The sequence below is a fragment of the Tenrec ecaudatus genome, chromosome 10 (assembly GCF_050624435.1).
Source record: "Tenrec ecaudatus isolate mTenEca1 chromosome 10, mTenEca1.hap1, whole genome shotgun sequence".
NCBI classification, from domain to species: Eukaryota; Metazoa; Chordata; class Mammalia; order Afrosoricida; family Tenrecidae; genus Tenrec; species Tenrec ecaudatus.
Genome location: NC_134539.1, coordinates 37913341 through 37935121, shown reverse-complemented (window position 1 = coordinate 37935121; position 21781 = coordinate 37913341). Strand labels below are relative to the sequence as shown.

At 45.5% G+C, this 21781-nt stretch overlaps 1 protein-coding gene across 2 annotated transcripts in view; it reads right to left on the bottom strand.

Annotated features, from left to right (window-relative positions):
- The window catches only part of STX17 (syntaxin 17), a 58989-nt gene that overhangs the window by 11659 nt on the left and 25549 nt on the right, over nucleotides 1-21781 (bottom strand). For both annotated transcript variants that reach the window (XM_075560219.1, XM_075560220.1), the window contains exons 4-6: nucleotides 8514-8739; nucleotides 1126-1241; nucleotides 995-1045 (exon numbers count right to left, since the gene is read on the bottom strand). In XM_075560219.1, the coding sequence (XP_075416334.1) occupies nucleotides 995-1045; nucleotides 1126-1241; nucleotides 8514-8739 (393 nt within the window). The remainder of the gene's footprint in view (nucleotides 1-994; nucleotides 1046-1125; nucleotides 1242-8513; nucleotides 8740-21781) is intronic.

Below are 21781 nucleotides of genomic sequence, written 5' to 3'. Positions count from 1 at the left end.
GGAAATGATGGCTCAGAGACAACAATTCTAAAAACAAAAACCTGGACAAAGGTCTAGGCTCTCTCGCATTTATGAATACCCTGTCCTCTATCACATACACACACACATACATACATACACACATGTTACCTTCCCAGAATTTCTAGGAAGGGAAAATGCATTGAGGGAAAAAACCCTCTACGTTGTGGTCTCTAAACCTGCTAGCAGATCACTGGTTACCTGAGCATGCAGAAGAAAAGCCTTCTTTCTGACTCTTCCACCTTCCCCAGGCGACCCCCAACGGGGTCTCGACCCACAGATTGAGAACCACTGCTCTGGAGGGTCTCCATGGAGGGGTGAGCTGCTCAGAAATCTATGTTGGTTCTCTGATACTTACAAAACAGGTCGACTTCTTCACCATGGCTTCCAGGGACAGCCCACTCCGCCCCCCTCTTTGCTCGTCCACGGCGCTCAGGCCCCGCTTACACTGGAGTGCTGGCCTGCCCTAACGGCCGTATGCTCCTCTGCTCCCTGTCTTTGTACATCGCTCTGAAATGTACCCCTCCCCACCCACACCACCTGTGGCCGCTTTACTCACTGCCAAGGCTCATGCGGTGCTAAATACCCATGTGAACCAATGTGAGCCGTTCACCTGACAAGCCGGGTTCCCTCCCTTGTATTCCAGGGCTCCCTTGGCGTCCATAGTCCTTCTCTTTGCAATTTAGTGTTTGCATCTAACCATCACGTTTGAGATGTCCGTTGCTGAGGGCCACGCCTGTGTCCCCACAAGCTCCCCGGAAGGCAGAGAGCAGGCTTCATTCCTTCCCCCACACTTCAGCAGCCCCTCAAAACCACACATCTCACACAGGGCCCCGAATCACCCCACAGACGCTCAGCACGTTTACTGACTTGATTCTGGAAGGGGTCTGTGGCTCAACGGTAGTCTTTAAGAATAAAAGCCCAGTGATGGGTAAAAAGACTTCCTACGGTCCCAGCTCCTCGCCCCCATACTCACGTTCACTAGTAGGGAGAATTCAGTGACCATTTGGCTAAGTTGAACCAAGTCCTTAAAGAGAGAGAGAGAAAAAGGAAATTACTGACTTTGAAGCCTCACAGCTACCAAGAAGAAACTCGTTTGTAACATACCGCTTCTAAGGTTTCCCATGATTCAGCGGCATTTTGATCTCGAGGGATTTCAGGCAGCGCGTATGTCTGAGTCAGACTCGGAGGGGCAGCGGCAGCCTCGGCGCTGTGGAACGTTCCTGGAGGCACACAGCCCCGTGTGGGGAGTGGAGTTGCTTTGTTAGACAGCAGAGAGCATGAATCGATTCCATAAAACAATTTCCACGTAAAATGCTTACTAACAGAATTCAGGCTGAAAGTGGATTGATTATTCTGTAAAAATAGAACTAAGCGTGTCCCCCAGGTTATGCCACAAATATTTTAAAAACTATTTTACGAAGTCGTCTTAAAAAATGGCCCCAAATGCTACCTAATCGGAATCATCAGGGTTACGTGCAGAAGCAGCACCAGAGGGGAAAATATCCGATCTAAGCTAATGTTCCAGGAGGAGGCATCCCATAAACAAAGGCTGAGCACTTTTCATTGATAAAACCTTAATCTGTTCTCTATTAAATTCACAAGATGTTAAAAGTGGGGAGGTGATGTCTTTTGATCAATACAATTCAGTCATACTGGTGACCACAAAAAGAAAAAAGTGTCACCAAATGAACACTTATGTATCTTCTTGTTCATATTGTCTCCCTTCTTGTTCTTAGATCCCTTCTTCTGGCCCATGTCTCCACTGCTGCTCTGCTTCTTTTCTGAATTTAAAACGTCAACAAGCAACTAGGATGATTTCAATACGCACTAAGACAACGACCTTATTGATATGCCAAATTCCACTTTCACGCCTTCCTCATTTCTTTGTCCTGGCTCTCCTAGTCCTGCATTCATCCAACTGATAGTAGATGTCCATCAGTAAGCAATAAGCCGATCAGATGCGGAGGATACAATGGTAACCCCTAAAAGCAGTTCAATGAGGCACCGGAGCATCGATTTTGTCAGGAAGACCTGCATGAGAACTGCGGCTCGGCTGTTTCCTGCTCTCTGATTTGGGTACATATATCTTTCACCGAATGTCCCCTCATTTCTAAGGCACACTGGTGTTTACTGCACCGAGTTTTCCAGAGGCTCCAGTGGGATGGCGCATGGAAAGCACTTTGTGCAGACCTGGCAGCCATACCCCACAAGCGCTCAGCAGCTAACTACAGCTGCTTCTGTTATAAACAGGCATCTCAGAGACCCGTTTAACGTTCAGTACAGCCTGATGAGAATTAGACCATGGTAAGTATGGTTTGTGGGGGCAGAGTAGCCGGGAAGCGTCTGAAGCTGAAGCCTGGGGATGAGCAGAAATGAAACAGGAGCTAGGGCGTAGGGGGAAGAGCCCAGCCCAGAAGTGAGCCCGGCAACGTGTCACGGGCCGCGGAACGGGGAGGAGTCCGCAGAGCTGAAGCACAGACTAGGACGCAGCACTACCCGAAGCTCCGGCTGGCAATCGACCCTGCCATTCGTCGTGGCGTTGGAACCGATGTGTCCTCACGAGCTACACAAGGAACTGGTAGAAGGAGCTGAAGACGCCTGGGAAGACTATTGTTTGGTGAAGAACGAAGACATACTCTGGGAGCTACGAGCGGATCTTGCATCTAGAAAGCAGCACCAGCTGCAGTGGGAAGATGGGTTGGGATGGAGGGCGCTGAGGGTGAGGCCCTCAGAGAGGGAGAAGGCAGTGGGGGGGGGGGGCGGGGGGGCTTGGCCACAGTGTGCCCAGTGCGAAATCAGGGTGACCATCTCTGGACGGGAAGAAGAGCCCTGAGAGAGCCACTTTCCTTCCCCTCTCCCTTCAAGCTCAAAACTCCAATCACGTCGACACTTTCGACGTACTCACTAGGCGTGGTGTGAGGTACCAGGCTGGGCAGACACTATTTGTCCTTGAGAAACAGAGTCTAGAAGCGTGAGCTCTACCCAAAGACAACACCAGGAGGGGACACTGATAGCTAGAGAGACAACAAGCTATACTATCTGTGTGGCTGTCCCCAGGTAGGGGTAGCACCTGACCGAGCGTGGTGAGACAGTGCAGGATGGGGAGACGCCCAGACGGGGCGATGGAACCAGGCAGTGAAGAGAGATGGATGTTCTAAGTGGAGAGACTAACATGAGCCAGGACCTCACGGCAGGTGAACATGAAAACCAGCTAACGCAGGTGGTGCTGCCACAGCACACAGGAAAGACAGAGTTGGCAAAGTCAGACACGACTGTTGCCCCAGGGGTCCCGTAAGCCAGTTAAGAGGACGTGGCCTCTACCTGGCGGACAGCAGAGCTGCTGAAAAAGAACCAACATGATGACATGTGACATTCCTCTCCTCCTCAAAGTACGTCCCTATCGGCCCGAGCTCCCTTCTCCCGACTTTGTTTTCGTCCAGCCTGCAGGTGAATGGCTTTTTGTAAAACCGCGTAACTGTTTTACCTCCAGAGTTTGTGGAAATGCTTTGGAAGGGCAAGAGACTCCATTTGTTAACTGACAAGAATCTGTTGCCTTATCAAGACGGACGGTGTTCTTTAGAGTTTAATTCTTCATTTCTCAGAACAGATTTCATTTTCTTAGAGGGGCAGCAAGATCAGAGCTCTGGCTGAAGTCCCAGGTGCACGTATTCAATATTTCAGAAGCCCTGGCTGCCCCTCAGTGGACCGCCACGCGCTCTAAGTCGTCACCGACAGACACTTCATTTTCACGTCCACCCGGACAAGTCAATGACCCTGACCTTTCCGACTTCCGTGGGAAGGTGTATGTCATCATCACATGAGGACGACAGTGACAACACCTTCACCCTGCCACAGACCACGGTCAAGGCAGTGCTCGATGAACACCGTGTCTCCGCTACAGCGTTCTTGGGGCCGGAAGCCTGGGCCGTCCCAACAGTGAGGATCAGCACAAAGCAGGCCAAGTTACAGAGCAGCACGAGCGAGCGGCCATGTGCCCGCAGGTTCTTCCCTGAGGAAAACGGGGTGGGAAGTGCTTGACATTTTTAACCAACATGAAAGACTGCCGTCAGTAAACAATCGGGGACGCTGTCATTTACGTCTCACTGGAAACCACACTGCGTATGCATCCTCGTTCAGAGGCCCAGGAGAACAAAGAAGTCTGTTCTAGTCCGGGGAGACGCTGGTGCCGGCTCCCTCTCTGCACTCAACGCCAGGCGGGACCAGTCTCTACGACAGGGGCCCTTCCGCGCCTGCGAAACCAGCCCCTTGGGGCTGGCCTTTCATGTCACCCTGACCCGCTTCGGTGGGGTGACTCGCTGAGACAGATGACGAGCAGGCTGGGGACGCTGAGCTGGTCCACAGAAGCCTCAGCTGCCTCTGTGTCACCTAACTTACCAACGTCAGAGCCCCATCCCGGCCAAGTGCCAGGGGACGGGCAGAGGCGGCATCACTCGCCGCTACTTTTCAGATTTCGGAATCTGTCTTACGACCTCACTAGTGGCTCTAAACTCCAAAGACCGTGAAGATGTGGTTAGTTCAAAGGAGACATAAGTTTAGTACCGCGGGCAGCAGGTTTTTTCTGGATCGCCAAGCAGTCTCCTTCTTCGTCCGTACTTCAGGAGGAGAAATGATTCTACCAAGAATTCCAACATAACATGCAAGCCATTTCCAGCGACTTTATTACACCAGGGAACAGTTCCTTGTAAATCTAAGTTAATGTAAGAGCCTTCGTCGAATTTTTCACATTCTGATAGCTTTTCAAAATAAACTGAAACTCATTTACTGATCATCTACATACATCTATCAAAATAAAATGCCTTCTAAGCCACGGTGTAACTAGCTGAAAAGGAAAACTTCAGAGAAAACTAAGACCAACAGAAAAGCTGGCTTCTGAAGAAGAGACTACAGAAACCATTTACGAGCTTCAGAAAACCGTCTGTAGGCATCTATGCCTGTGACACAATCTAACACTTCATCAAATTCAATATGCTGGCCCGAGTTCCCAGCAGTTTCAAGATTGGATTCTTTTCTTTTGTGAATATTTGCTTAAAATGTAATAAGATTCTGTTCCTATTGCGCTGGCAAAGCGTGTGCGGACGGGGCGTGGGGAAAGACAAAGACGAGAAAGGTACGGCTGCCCTCTCTAAACACAAATCGCCTCACGGCTGCTCGTCCCTCCGCGCAGGGAAGCGATGTGCGAGAGATGAGAGCAGAGCCCCCGCGGGGCAGGAGGGCGCTTCTCCATGAAGCCCAATGGGATGGGCGGAGAAGATTCGTTCTAGTTCTAGCAGCTCTCGGACTGGGGACAAAAGACACGCCATCTCCCGCCTCCCGCCCCCCCCCCACCCCCACCCCCCCACCCCCCGGTTGCCTCTCAGCTTCTCCAGGGAATGCAAACCCTCCTCTTCTCCTGGCCATTGCTACGTGCAAGTGAGAAACGTCTCTTGCAGGTCGGGCTTACTCTGGGAAACTGAGCGCAGAGCTCCTGACTCCTCTGGGATGTTCCCGACCAGCTTCCGCAGCTCTGGATGGGCTCTTGAGAGGCAGCCTTGGAAGGCCCGTACGTCTATCTATCCGAAGGACGCGCATTCTCCTGGCGAGGCCGGCCCTGCTCCAGTGAGCCTCTGAAGCGAGCGTGGGAAAGCCAGAGAGCAGCTCGAAGACCAACCCCACTGGGGCCCACACTACCCCACTACCGAAGTATTACAGCCTTTAGTCATTTCTGTTCGTGACGCGCCTGGCTCATTTGTGAACAATGCTTCTGGGTTTCCCCGGCCTCGTGGAGATTCTCCCAGTCCGGCTCCCCGTTGGCAGTGGACGTGACGCACAGGAAAGCTCAAGCTGAGCAGCAGATCACGCAGCACCTGAGACTCCCTCGCACACCGTCTGAGGGATACGAGGAGCCCAATCAGATCAGGCCTCGTGCCGAAGGCTGGATTTTGGTTTTCTCCAGGGACAAGGAACCAGGTCTGTCGCTCAGTGTCGCGAGGTGACTTCCATCCGCCGTCTCTTCTCCTTCAGGCTCTGGCTCAGCGCCGGTCTCTCGACCCACTGCGTCCTCAAAGTCTGCCCTGGGTTTTTGTTTTGTTTGTTTTTAACGCCAGTCAGCTTCCTACAAGGAAGTTAATTGCTGGCAAACTGGGTAAACTGCTTTTTTTTAAATAATCGCCCAATTCCTCTGATGATATATAAACCCAAGATTGTTGAGCCCAAACAATTCTACTGGTGGAAACACAAACAATGTAATCACAAAATGCAAACAGAAGCAGTAAGTATTCCAATACTATCATATCACGAAGAACCTCTCGGAGAGACATCCATGTTTGTGTTTGCCAGGGAATTGTGAGAATGGAGAATTCAAAGCTCAATAGCAACGGAGATTGATGCCAGTCTCTCTTTACAGAAATTCCCCCGTGGCCCCCGTTACTGCCGCTCTCACCACTGTCACAGTGTCTGGGTGGGAAAGACGGCCCCTGCGTCACAGGGAACTAAAAGTGTCTTTGCACATGCACCTCACGGGCGGTTTCCTTCAGAGATCCAAACAGCATGCCGTAGCATCAGTAAGTGAGGACCGACCACGGACAAACAGAATAACGAAAACACGCACTACAGACCCAAACGGCATTTCCCCAACACTCATTGCCAAGTGTTGAGTCCCTTACGTTTATGCAATAATAGTCTGCTCAGGCACAGGGGCTGCAGCAATGGCCTCAACCAGGGCAGCGACGGGAGCGCGAGGGCAGGGCACTTCTTCCCTGTTATTTACAGGCTCACTGAGAGTCAGAGCACCAGCAACATGCAGCTAGAGGCCAAGGATGCAGGAAACGCAGGCTGCGTTGGAAGCTCGGCATGATGGCCGGCATGCTTCCGCCACTATCCTTTGTGACTTCACTGTTGGGCGCTGGGTAACGAGCCCTGGAAAGAGACAATTAAGAATAATCTGGCTCCGGAGCTAGAAGGAGGCGCAGGGATTCCTGGGTAAGCGAACACAGAAAAATCGGCAGGTGTAGTGTCCCTCAGATTCGGTTCTAATTGGTACTTTATTTACACTCTGGGATTTAAGACAATTTAGAAGGATGCATAACATGTATTAGTCAAAAATGAAAGAGAAACACTAACAGAAAAAGGGGAAATGAGAATATCAATTATAACATAAGGTCAGAGCAGTTTTTAAAAAATGGCTTGTGGTGGGTTAAAAAATGTTGGCTTCAAGCTTTGTAGTAGACAGCGCAATCAGGCACGCCTGAGAAGTTATGCATCCAATACTTCTGAGACCAACACAGAGCCACAGCTCAGCAACGCCACAGTGGACTTCCTCAGAAAGATGCTACTGTCCTACAACCCGCAGTAGCTTTTGTATTTTTAGGAGAACACAGTGTCGACTTTCACAGGGCTCCGACAGCAAGACCCCAATGCAGCCCGTGCAGGTCACTTACCGGTATCCCGGTATCTATTCGCTGCTGAGCAAACCAGAACGTCTGGGAAAGAAGCGTGCCCCCACAGACACAGAACGGTCGGGTGAGGAATCGCCTTCAGACAAGAATGAAATTCCCCCTAAGAAATCATGTTACATTTCTTTGTATTGCAGAGGCTAATAGGGACTTGAGGTCCTAAAGTTCCACTTTATGCAGTATCGTCATCAAAATGTTATTCTGCAAAATTTTCTGAGAAGGAATTTCTAGACACATGTATAGTACAAGTCCACAGATCCAGCCAATTGGAATTGGAATAGCACCTGATCCCTGGAGTGCCACAGATAATCTGCGCTCTCTCTACCCAGAGGATGAGCTATAACTGATGGTACTACTATGAACCAGTGCTTCTGTCCCGGAGTCCAGTCCACTTCACAGGGCCTGTGGTCTTAAAAGCTTGCGGGCAGTCATCCAAGGTCCAATTGTTCTCTAGTTGCCTGGCTCCACAGAGGAAAGAGGAGAATCAGGATTCTGAGGAAGAAGTGGAGTAGATGGCTAACTGCCTCCTTTGCCATGAGGCCAGAAGAACTGGGTGGTGTCCAGCTACTATTACAGAATGTTTTGACCAAGGATCCTACCTAAGAATCCCGACCCGAAGGGAGCAAACACGGAACAAAATGTCAGTTTTCCACGGAGCCCAGACTTTCTGGGGCCACAGAGCCCGGCTCCATAAACCCCTGAAACAATTTCCCTGAGAGCATCTTTAAATCGTAAATCAAAATGATCCACTGAAAGCTACCTACAACCAAGCAGTGCTTTAGCTTCCCTCGTAAAGAATGTCTGCCTTGAGCACTGTCCTCTGAAGGAAGAGCAGCTGGAATGATCCGCACACTTGAAGCACAGAGAATGCATGTTGGGGGCACAATGACGGCATCGCTTGAGCAATGTGATCGGTGTTATCGAAGACAGACATGCAGACATTGTTCAATTGGCCTAGGTGCCGTCTGTATCCTCCCAACAGCCATGACAGAAATCAAGAGAAGAAAACCAAGGGAGAGTCAGACTTGGCATAATACATACCCACCCCAGTCATGGATCTGGTCAAGGAAGGCTGTAACGAGGCGTCCTCCCTGTGAAACTGCTTCTTCAGGTTTTCGACGGATTCCAAATGGAGCTGCAGAAATTCCACTATTGCTGCCGATGCTTCCTCTTTGACGGGATCGATCATTCTCTTCAGAAGCGCTAGGTCGTCCTTTCGGACTTTCAAACAAAGCGTCTCCATTTCTCGGATATTGGAGCGGAGTTGCTTAAAAAAAGAAAAGAAAAGAAAGTTTAATGCCCTTTATCTCTCAGTATACAAGGTCTTTCTTTTCAGAGGCAATTTGATACTGATTGTAAAGGGAAATGTTTACAAATGTTGCAGCAATAAAAGGTGCGTAAAATGCTTTTCATGTCTGTTGCCAAACCTCTCTTTCTTATAACTCACACCCTTATACCTTGAATAGTTTCCCTCGGGAAATGTAACTATTATGAGGGTAACAAACACTCTATAATAAATGAAGTATTACGGAAAATAGGAAGGAAAATGTCAACAGGTTCTCCGCTTAAAAATCCCATCTTCTCTCTTCACCCGATTCCTCACACACTGCTCACTGCCTTAGCATGGGCAGGCTTCCCTTCTTTTCACAAAAGGAGACTGTTATGCACAACAATCTGCACTGCGTCGCCCTGCAGCCCAATCACTTTAGCAATAGCAGCACGGGCCAGAACGTCCAACACCAAACCTGCTGCCACTGAGGCAACCCCGACTCACAGCCACCAGAAACAGACATCTTTACAGGACCTGCGAAGTGGTCAGAGGGTTTGAACTGCCAACCTGTGGCTAAGCAAGCCAACACTTACCGGACAGTGCCACTAGGCTCCTTCTCCTAGTCAACAGTTGCAGCCCATAGTACTGCAATCAACAATATTCCCTAGTTTGGATGGAGCATCGTTTATTCAATCACTCTTCCAGGGGTCAACAATCACTCATGCTATTTCCAGTTTTTAATGATTACGAATTATGAAATAAACACCCTTCCATTATATATATATATATATTTATATATATATATATGGATTAGTCCCAGATGTGGGAGCACATAGTCAAAGGATATATGCGGTTTTAAATTTCAGTAGCTAGTATCAGGTATTCCCCCTCCCTCGCAGGGAATGAGAGGGGAGCCTTAGCCGGGCGTGAATCTCCTTGTCACCTTACGCAGCACGCCCCTTGTGCGTGAGGCTGCTGGGTTTTCCTCAAATGCTTTTCCTTTCTTTCTCTCTTTTAAAAAAAGAAAACAAAACCGATTGGCATAACGATCATTTTCCTTTAATTTGTTGACATAATGAATTATGTGCAGGTTTCATTGTACTGAGACAGTCCTATATGCCTGGGATAACTCTTCCTGATCAACATATAATTTTTTCAAAAACTACACTGCTGGATTTGACTTTTGCCAGACTGTTATTTATAATTTTAACATGCGCATGTGTGTGAGCCTGCACAACTTTGCTAGGTCCAAGTCCACTCTATCGGGCTGCGTAACATGAACCGGAGAGCTCCCTTCTTTGTTGATCGTCCATAATTTGAAAAACTAACTCTTCTTTGAAGATTAAATAGAACGAATTTGCAAAAATGATCTGGGAATGGTGGTACTTTCCACCACACTCCCCTCTAATTACAGATCTCTATTCATATAATACTGTTAAGCACTTTCCCCTGAAATGCTTTTGTAGATATTAATGCAAAATGCCAGAGAAGTGAGTTTGAACCCAGGGTTCACTGTGTGGGAGCATTTGCATAGCACGTGTGCCTGACAGTCTCACAGAGCGAAGGGAGAACACGGGGTGCCGGGGCTGACAACGTAGGAGGACCCTGGTGCTTTGGGCTGGGACCTTAAAAACCTTGAGTACCGCGCCCATGCAACAGACCTGCCCTGGCACGCTTCCTGTCTTGTTGATGGCCCTGGAACTGTCATGAAAAATAGTGTAATGATGAGCCAGGAAACTCAGTGCCCTAAGGAGCGTCGACGCTGCACATGCAAATCATCTCTGAAAGGAGAAAACATCATCTCTGGCTTCAAATGAGTTGAATCAACAGCTTTTCGAATATACTGCCGAGCACTTAATCAAGGATAAGCAAGCACACGAGGCTATATCCAACCTCAAGTAGGAACAGCAAAAACAACAAGCGACAGAAACGGATCCAAAGGGACACCTGACAGGGAATCATCTGCATACTCACTAAAACCACGAGGGACAATGGACACACCCCCATGGGAGTTCCGAACAGTTACAGAACTACGGGGCCTAAGGGCATTCCAGGGCAATGATCTTAACCAAGTTCAGGGGGAAGAGAGTTAGTTGCATGATGGCCCAGCCAAAGTGACATTATGATAGGAGTTAAGTTTTTTTCAAAAAGAAGCATCGTTTCTAGAAAGTGAGATTCTGACAACCTAAGAACACGTGTGTTTGGTAAGAAAGAAAGCGACAAGTAGGAAATCCAATGTGGCTGCGCGAGGCGTGCTATGAGAAGCGCAGAACTGTAAGCAACTTTAAGAAAAAAGAAGAGAAAAAAGGCATGTGACACTGGATGATACAAAAGAGCGTGGTGACACAAAGGGAAGCTGTAAGAAAAGCAAGAGCCCAGAATGCGCGGAGGCTGGCGAAATGTTAAGAACAATAAAAAAGGTTTCACAAAACAATTCCTGTCGAGTACAAAGAACGAGCAAGAAGGCTTAGGCCGACTGCTGGGTGCAGATGGTAGCATGTTAACAGACGAAGCCGAACAAGCAGAGCCACGTAACTCCTCCGTGGGTCTGGAAAGTTATTAAGGAGAACTGTCACACATAGAAGGTGACAAAAGAAACGGGCCCACAGTGAATGTGAAATGCCCTAGAGCTACAGCCTCATGCAGGAGGCAAGACTGCACTGTCCTGGAACGGAAGGCCAGGACACAGACACACTGGAAGAGAGAAGGGCAAGCCTCCCAGAGGCACACCCCCCATTTCTGAACAGCGGACACTTCTGTGTTTTCACGTCTGTGAAATGTGCATGCAGCTTCCACCAGGGTGATAAAAAGTGTTGTGTCGTAGGGAATCAGCAGCACTTTTTCTGCCTGGAGGGCACACACGGCGCCGGTGTGTTACAATGGACAGTGTCTGAGCTCGGTGGATTTAATTGTCTGATTGCCCTGACCTTCTATAATACTCCTGCCACTCCGCAGTAAGGATTACAGATCCTCCGGGACACAGGAAAGGACGCTACGTCCGGGTAATCGGCCCACGAAGATTTCGAATACAAAATGCAGGTTCTATCCGGCCCTGAAGCACACAATAGCAGACCGTAATGCAGCCCGAGGTCTCATTCACTTTGGAATCTACTCTTCCAGCTTTTCTTCCCTTCTCTGCTTGTCCGTGCATCTCCTCCCAGCCATTTCTTTCCCCCCTAACTTGCATTTACTGTCTTTGCTTCCCTACGATCCTCATTTCTATTGTTTATCCTGTTTAAATTTTTAAAATTAAATAAATAAAAGCAGAGAGCCCATTGCTCTTTGCTTCTCCCGGTAAACTCCTAGAAGACATTTGATTTCTACATGTTCCACGAAAAGAAAACTAAAGTCACTGCCATCGAGTTGATTCCACCCCTTGGCAAGCAACCCTAAGGAGAGAGAACTGCCCTCTGGGTTTCCGAGACTTTAAATCATATGGGAGAGCAGACAGCCTCGTCTTTCTCCTCGGGAGCCACCAGTGGGTTTGAACCACCGAGCTTGATGAAGTTCACAGCTCAATGTGTACTCCACGCCGCCAGGGCTCTGACAGCAGACACCTCCAAAGGAGGTCTAAAATCTGAACCAGAATTTCTACAGTGAGATTCAGAAATGTGTGTTCTCAACAATCGCCCCAGGCCAGAGAAAAGGCTGGGTGGCAGAGGTCCCTGTAAGAGTCAGTTAATGTCCTTAAGTAGATGATTACAAAAGAGACATGCCCAAGTCTTCACTTAGCTTCAGAATTTCACAAAACTCTGCCAAGATCCTTTAAAAAAAAAATCACAAAATCCATGGTTTCATATCCCAAAGAAAGAAGCTAAGTCTATATTGCAATTTCTAAACAAAATAATAGCCAATGTCACGGAGCCATTTGAGTAGAAGTTCAAATTTCTATTGGAATGGGAACCTAATCTACTGTGTAAGTTTTCACCAAAACACAAGGCAATATTATTTTTTAAATGATAATAATAAAAAACCCATAATACTTGATGCACTTCCACCTTAGTCCAAGGCAAGCAGCATGTGCAGAGCAGAGTCCGGGAGCAGCAGGGAGGAGTTCTGCTCAGCGAGGGCTCCCTCCACTGGGTGTGCAGAGAGCTGACCAGAGCATTTGTGTAAACAATTATATCCAAGCTGGGGAAGAGCCATCGGAAAAGATCAGAGGACCCATTCCAGCACTCCTGCAGAGCTAGGACCAGCGCCTGCTCCCAGAAGCTAAACCAGAAAAATTATTAATGCATGCGACACAGGGTAGAGTACTCAAAAATGCTCTGCCTCCATAGTAAGGAAAAATTAGACTGAGCATGGCTCCAGGCACACCAATAAAGCATTAAAGTAACGCTCAAGAGTATGAAACTCTTTGCAAGTACCTTGTTTCCCCGAAAATAAGACAATGTCTTATATAAATTTTTGCTCCCAAAGATGTGCTAGGTCTTATTTTCAGGGGCTGTCTTATTTTTCCAGAAGAACACAGTACACATTTATTGTTTATTGTTTTATTGAAAGAGACCTCGCACTGCCTGTCGGCTCCAGCTGCGCTGCGGCCAACAGTGAGCTGCGTGGCAGTGCCCACCGCTACCGTCCAGGGTCCAGAGTTACGGTAGCTTGGGGGGGCTTATTTTCGGGGGGATGCCTTATATTTCAGCGAGAGGCAAAACTGTAAGTAGGTCTTATTTTCGGGAGATGTCTTACGTTTGGGCAAACGGGGTAATTTAGTGACATTCTAGAATTATAGCTCACTGCCATCGAGTCAGTTGTGACTCGCAGTGCCCCTCTGGGAGAGAGTAGAACTGCCCCCGGGAGTTTCAAGATCGTAAATCTTCATAGGAGTAGAAAGCCTCCTCTTCCTATTTCAGAGTGGTTGATTTGGAACTGGTAACCCTGTAGTCAATAACCCACGGTGCCTCCAGAGCTCCTTACGGAGCTTATAGGAGCATAAATTACCCACCAGGCAACCAGGTAAAGGTCACCCAAGCAAAGATGGCCAGGCATGCAAAGAAACAGGAAGACATGCTTCATAATAGGGAGGAGAATTGGTCAGAATGAACACAGATATTACAATTAGCAGAATAAATACTTCTTCTTTCAAACAGTAGAGACATGAAACATATGGAAGAACCAAAAATAAACTCATAGAGATAAAAAGTACAACGTGTGAGATGAAAACACATTGGTGAGACTATTAGCAAATTAAGCCTTGTGGACAATAAGATTTATATGAGATTTCAATATAAATATAAATAAGATTTCTAAAAGCCTATCGACAAAAACTATTTAAAATGAGCAGAGGGGAAACATTACAAACATTTAATAAGGGCCCCAGAGAGCGGTCCGATAACTTCTAGCAGTCCTTACGCATGTAAGTAGAGTCCTTGAAGGAGAAGGAGAAGATAAAAATTTACTGAAAAAGTATTAATGATCAGAAAGTTCCCAAGTTTTATGCAAACTAGAAAACCAATGATTCAAGAAGCTTGACAAATCTAAAGCTCAAGAAACATGAAGCAAACAAACTCTACTGAGGCGCCTACGACTCAAAGTGCTCAAATGAGTGATTAAGGGGAAACCTTACAAGTAGTCAGAGGGAAGAAAGACACAATGCATCCAGAGAAGGAATCTTAGAACGAAACAGTCATCGCCGCCGAGCAGGCAGTGCAACGACATCCTTAAAGCACACTCTTAAGAGAAAAAGAAAAAAAGTCAACATAGAATTCTATACCCAGCAAAATTTCCTTTAAAGTCAGATGAAATAAATCTACTTTTCAGAGCTACAAAAGCCGAAAGCATTCGACACTAACAGAAGAGCGAAAGGGAAATACCAGTTGGAACTATGCAAAGAATGAAGAACATCAGACATGGACAAGCCACCAGGAAACATGTGGTGTTTTCTCCGCTTAATATTTAAATTACCTTACAAGATCTATGGCTGTTCGAACATCATGGCTTCTATCCAACGTTCAGTCACCACAACCTGCAAACCGGTCCTGGTCTGGCCCAGAATGACGTCTTTGTCTCGCCTCCTACCACTGTCCTTGCTCCCACACGCCACACTCATCTCCTCACTTGTCCTGGCACCGTCCTGCCTCTGGGGTCAGCACAGGATTTTCCCCGCTGCCTGGAAAACTCTATCACCATGGGTTATGGCCTGACTTTGTGCCCTACAGGAATTGAAGGTTGTCTTCTCAGAGAACCACCCTCATCGCCTTCTGTGATTCTTCGTTCTCCCTCACAGGCTTTATTTTTCCATCATGCGGCTTAAAACCATCTCACACAATATAGACTTAGTGAGGTAACAACAAATGGTCCTGGCTCTCTTCATTTGCAGCCCCCAGAATGGAAGTTCTACGAGAATACGGGTCTCCTTACAGTCATAGCTCCCGGGTCTGGAACATAGAGAATCTTCAAGTGTTTCTGTTCTTTTAACACACAGGTCAGCCAGGCAAACCTGAAATGCCAAATTCTGAAAAATTTCAGCGATATCGATAACTTAGGTGCTAGAAGCATAAACTGACAGCCCTAGGAGCAAGAAGAGGGCTGGTAAGTCACAGGCAGGTGTGACACTCCCTCCCTAAGGGGTAAAACCAAGCCTTAGGAGACCCCTACTGATAAACAGACTGGAAGCAGCAGCAGACCACAGGTCATCCCTCTCAGCTTGAGGTGATAAAGGCAGTGGTTCCAGAGCCATGAGGCACTCGCGTGTCCCTTAGCTGAAGAAGCACCACTGACTACAAACCCTGCAAAGAGGCTGCCTTCCTTGCAAGATACTGACCTTCCTCGCAAGACTTTGATACAACACTAGAAACATTGACTCATTTGCTTAATATTTACTTTATGACAATTGAAGGTTCAATTCTTTCCTCTGGGAGCTTAGTGGAGCCGATCCACCATGTGTATCTCCATTAACAGCCGTGCAAAGAGAGAACGGAGAGGTTATGTTTTACCCCCCCCCCTTCCTTCCTACCTACATAGGCTCCTGGGTGGCACAGTGGTTACACTGAGCTGCTAACCACGAGGCCATAAACAGTGACAGTCTCAGAGACTAACCCCCAGAAGCAGTCCTTCCCTGTCCTATACCGTCACCACAAGTCAGAACTGACTTGGAGTCAGCATGTCTTGGAGTCTTTCTCCCGATGTACACGTATGACTAGTGATTTCAGTGGATCTACCTAGGCAGTCCAAAGACAATTCGGTGTGTCTGTATGTTTCATGGGATTTGCTCAAAACAGGCCAATGGTTTTAAAATCAGTAAAATTTTTAAAAAGAACGTATGCTACCTAGGCATTTACCAAGAATCTCCCTCTCTTGTTTTATAACAAAAGTTAGTTACTAGCTGTAACCTTTTTTCCTTCATTCAGAAATGTCCCTAAATTTCCATCTAAAGAATAAAAGACATATTCAAACGTGAGTATATACTTATCTATACTGATAAAAACTGTAAAAAGTAATTACTCTAAGTTAATTGAAAATTCAAAAAATTGCTAGTTATGTATTTAATGATTAAAAGAGGAATGGCTATGCATATATTTGCCTTTGTTCAATATTGACTTAAAGATTTCTAATGTGTTTTTACAACATGTAATTTTGAGAGCAAATTATGTACAGCAGAAAACATTTGGTATCCTAATAATTAATCGGATTTCTTTACAAACACAGACCACAAGTCCACTGGTAAACATTTAAACAGCCTAGAGTAAACACATTCTAGATATCCTATAATTTATTATTAAGGGCTCCAGAGTCATAAATATTTAATTAAAATCAATCTGGACCATTCTTACACTACCTATTTGGCAAAGGTACTGGACAGCAATGTAATGACTCCACATTTACCATTTCAACACAAAAGTCACCCAAAAGAACATGCAGAATTTAAAACAATATTAACTAGATCATAAGTTTCCAAGCTTATTTGGTCTATCATCCCCTTTTCAGAAAGAAATTATTCAATGCTTCCCTCAAAATTAAAATTTTTTTGTACTCCAGCCCATAATTCAGGATAGAGGTATCTGCTTTAGCAGCCCCCACCCAGATCATTCCAGGGTCCCTCAGGGGTGGGATCATCCACTTTGGGAGATCCTGAACTATAAGAGCAAAAATCAAAGGAGAAAAAGATCCCCCTCAAATTTGTTCAGCAAATACCCAATGAGCCCCTAGTCTACTGAGAGGAAGTGTAGATGGAAATAAACAAACAAAATCCCCTAAGAACAACTTTGGGGCTGGTACTCATTAAGGTTCTCAGTAAGTGCCAAAATGAATGACCTATATAAACACATTGGTAGGAAGATTCACGGCGAAGTCAGAAGAGGATGTAACATGAAGGACACCCTTGCTGACATCAGATGGATCTTGGTGGAAAGCAGAGAATATCAGTAAGACCTTTCCTTGTGTTTTATCAACCAGGCAAATGAATTTGACTGTGTGGATCATAACCAATTACGGATAACATTGTGAAGAATGGAAATTACAGAACACATCATTGTGCTTCGATGGAATCTGTACACAGACCAGGAAGCAGACACCGGCACAAAACAAGAGAAACTGAATGGTTTAAAATACAAAGAAGACGTATGTCGGGGTGCATTTCATTATAGCAGTTTAATCTGCACGCTGAGAAAAGACTCCGTGAAGAACACAACACCAGGGTTGAGAGAAGGCTCACTCACAACCTGCAGTATGCAGATGACACAATCTTGTTTGCTGAAATTAAAAAGTACTTGACGCACTTGCTGATGAAGATGAAAGATTATGGCCTTCAGGATGGATGACACCTTAATATAAAGACAACAGGAATCTGCACCACTGGACCAGTAGACAACATCGGGATAAGTAAGACTGAAGTTGTATGGATTTTATCTTACTTGGATCCACAATCAACACTCATGGAAGCAACAGTCAGGAAACCAAATGGTGCACTGCATGGGACAGATGCAAAAGACCCATTTAAGTGTTTAAGTGCAAAGATGTCACGTTTAGGTATAAGGTAGCCCTGACACAAGTCATGGTGTCTTCAGTTGTTGAATGGGTATGTAAAAGATGAACAATAAATGAAGAGAGGAGAAAGGTTGATGCATTTGAATTATGGTATTGATAAGGAATGTTGAAAATACTAGAAAAAAAGAACACATTAATCTGTCTTGTAATAAATACAGTCAGAATATTCCTTAGAAGCAAGGACAGCAAAACATGGTCTCAGATATTTTGGGTGTGTCACCAGGAGGGACTAGTCTCTAGAGTGTTTCCCAAGGAGGGTGATACCTCCTCGCATGGGGGAGGGGTAAAAAAGCAGATACCTACACTTTATCCTGGATTATGGGCTGTAGTACAAGTTTTTTGTTGCTAGGGACCACTGAAAAATCTTTTTTTTTTTCCCTGAAAAGGGAATGGTAGGCCAAGTAAGTTTGGGGACCTATATTGTAGAGAAGGCATCAGGCTTGGTAAAGCGGAGGGTCAACAAAGAAGAGGAGAATTGTCAATGAAGTGGATTGATACAGTGGCTGCAACACTGGGCTCCAAAGAGCAATGATCGGGAGGAGGGCATAGGACTCAGCAGTGCCTCATTCTGTTGTGCAGTCGCCATGAGCAGGAACCAATTCAACGGATCCTCACTAAAATAACATGGAGGGCTAGGGGTCGGGGTGGTCCACAGGATTAAGTGCTGGGTTGCTAACTAAAAGGTTGGTGGATTGATGAAGATCAAATAAAATAAAACAAAAGTAAACAATATATTGCTAAAGGACACATCCATATTAGATACAACTGTTATCGTTAGAAGGGGAGGGTTGAAAGGCAGAAAGTCAAGGCAGTGGTCACTTCTGAAGCCTGCAAATGGGCGGCACGGGAAGGAGCCGCTCAACAGGCAACACCAAGTCCTGGCAGGGCTCTAGTTTTGGTCCGGGCAGTCGCTATTAACTATAGTATTCTATTTCAGAACTTACACTTGGCAGCTTAATTGTGCATTTAATATATTCTTTTGTCTGCACCAAATACCTTCTTTTAAAAAGAAATTCACAAAAGCAAAACATAAAAAAGCTTAAAGATACACAAAAGTACAAAATTAAACAATAGTTCGTAAACTAACACCAATCTCATAATGAAAACTATAGAATACGTATGAGTGCTCATGAAGTTATTTGTCCAAAAATGAGTCTAACACAAGCTAGTAAACCAAAAATCCAAACCGGGTGTCATCAAGTTGATCCCAGGTAGCAAGAAGGGTGGGGCGGGGGGAAAGTGAGGAGCTGATACCAAGGGTTTAAGTGGAGAGCAAGTATTTTAAGAATGATGAGGGCAACGAATGTACAAATGTGCTTGATACAATTGATATATGTATGGATTGTGATAAGAGTTGTATGAGCCCCCAATAAAATGATTTTTCAAAATAAATAAGTAAATAAATAGATGACCTTCAGGTGCCATCATCTCACCATAGTTTCATCTATCCTACGGGCTCACATAAATCTTTTGGCCAAATGGAGATCAAAATTTTAGACATATACATAAATATTTTTAAAAATCAGTAAATACTCTAATTATAACCATTGTCTTAAGAAAATCACAAGTGATCTTTTTCTAAGCCTTTAGAACATATACTTTACAAAATCTTTTATTTGGGAAACAGCTTACAGAACTCGGTTTCTTTTCTTTTTTTTAAAAACATTTTATTAGGGACTCATACAACTCTTATCACAAATACATCAATTGTGTAAAGCACAGCTGTACATTCTTTGCCCTCATCACTTTCAAAGCATTTGCTCTCCACTTAAGCCCTTTGCATCAGGTCCTCTATTTTTCCCCTCCCTCCCTGTTCCCCTCTGTCTCATGAGCCCTTGATAATTTATAAATTATTATTTTGTCATATCTTTCCCTGTCCGACATTTCCCTTCACCCCATTTTCTGTTGTCCGTCTCCAAGGGAGGAGGTCACATGTAGATCCTTGTAATTGGTTCCCCCTTTCAAGCCCATCCTCCTTCTACCCTCCCAGTATCGCCACTCTCACCCCTGGTCCTGAAGGGATCATCCGCCCTGGATTCCCTGTGTTTCCAGTTCCTATCTGTACCAGTGTACATCCTCTGGTCTAGCCAGACTTGCAAGGTAGAATTTGATCATGATAGTTGTGGGGGAGGAAGCATTTAGGAACTGAAGGAAAGCTGTATTCTTCATTGGTGCTACATCGCACCCTGACTGACTTCACAAGTGATTTTTAATGATCCATTAACCAGTAAAGATGGTTGGAATCCAATTCATAATAATCTCATTGATATTAACATGGCCAGTACAATTTAATAAACACTGAGGCGTGCTGGGCACAAACTACAGTGAAATGTGCAAACAGCACAGACATGGCCCTGCGCTTTGAGCCTATAATCTAATTAGCAAACAGTAGGATACACTGAGAGAGGTCAAATTTCCATCTAAATCTCAAATCAATCTGCCTTTCTCCATCTTCTCTAACTCTAAGCTACAAACCTCTATTACTGGGACCTCTGGAACCCAATGGCTGTGGCGTAGATTCTGATTAAAGAGACCCGATAGGACAGAACAGAACTGCCTCATAGGGTTTCCAAGGCTGTCAGTCTTTCTGGAAGCAGACGGCCACGTCTTTCTCCTGGTAACACCTGGCGGATTCCAATGTCAACCTTTGGCTTAGCACCCGAGCACTCTGATCCACGACACCACCAAGGCACCGTGCACCTGTCTAACCCCTCATTTACAGTCACAGACAAACTGCTATGAGAAGGGAAAGGCGAGCTAGGAGTAGCTCTTGAAAATAAAATAAGCAGCCGAAATAAAGAAGACAGTAAACGACTGAAAGATTAAGCCCAGGGACTCTTGCGTTAAAGACAGACAAAATCAGGTAGTCAAAGAATTCCAACAACCAATAGATGAGGATTTAGTAAGCTTTGTATGTAAAGGTCAGGATAATAAATCGTTCCAGCTTTGCAAGCCATGTGGTCTGTCATGATATTCAAGTCTGCCATTAAGGTGTGAAAGCAGCCAAAGACAATATACAAATAAATGAGTTAGCCTGTATGACACAGTTTGAAAAAAAAGAACAAAGAAATAAACTATTAAATAAACAAGTTAAGAATTTTTCTCAGATCAAAGAATGTGGATATTTATGGTTGAAAGGACCCAATATGACATATATCATCACATTTCAGAACATTAAGGATAAGCAGAAGATCACAAACCTCCCTCCCCCACCAAAAAAAAAAAAAGATCTATACAAAGACTAGGAGCCCTGGCGCACAGTGGGCTATATGTTGGGCTGCTACCACAAGGTCAGCAGTTCAAAACCACTAGCTGCTCTGTGGAATAAAGAGGTTTTCTTCTTCCATAAAGATTTAGTCTCAGAAACCCACAGGTGTGATTCTACTCTGCCCTCTGAGGACATTCTGCTCTATGCACTCTATCCCACCAGACTGCATTAGAAAGCAGGCTCTGGCGGTGAGATAGAAACACTGGGAAATTAGACTTTGGAAGAACACAACTAGAAAACCATCAAACAGGAAGGAAATGCTAACTAGAATCCTAAGCTTATCCTTGTAATTAACCATCACAAATGAGAGATCCGAGTCCGTATGTTGGGGGAGGGGGCGCACGGGGAGGATAAGTCTTTAGGACAATGAGTAGAATCCACTTATTTGAATACATGAATATGAGAATCTATATTATCAATGCCTGGTAGCAGAGACGTGGAATATATACAAAACAGATTAAATACAAATACACAGAAAGCTGAGCAATTTTGGAAAATGAGGTAATTATTAACTGCAGGGGGGGCAGCAAGAGAGCTATACTGTGTTTCACTATTCAGTCTGCCAGGAAGCACTTTCTTCAAAAAATAAATAATGGGATATTGATTACTGCTTTGACCCTAAATCATAGTATATATAATTATATAAGGGAAAAGAAAGTAGGCGAGCAGTATGGGAAGCTCGATCTCTCTGTATCAGAGTTAGAAGTGAAGAGATAATGCCCAAATCTGATGAATCAAGAAATAAGCAGTTTACACGGTGTTTAGAAATAAAGAGGTGAATATTCG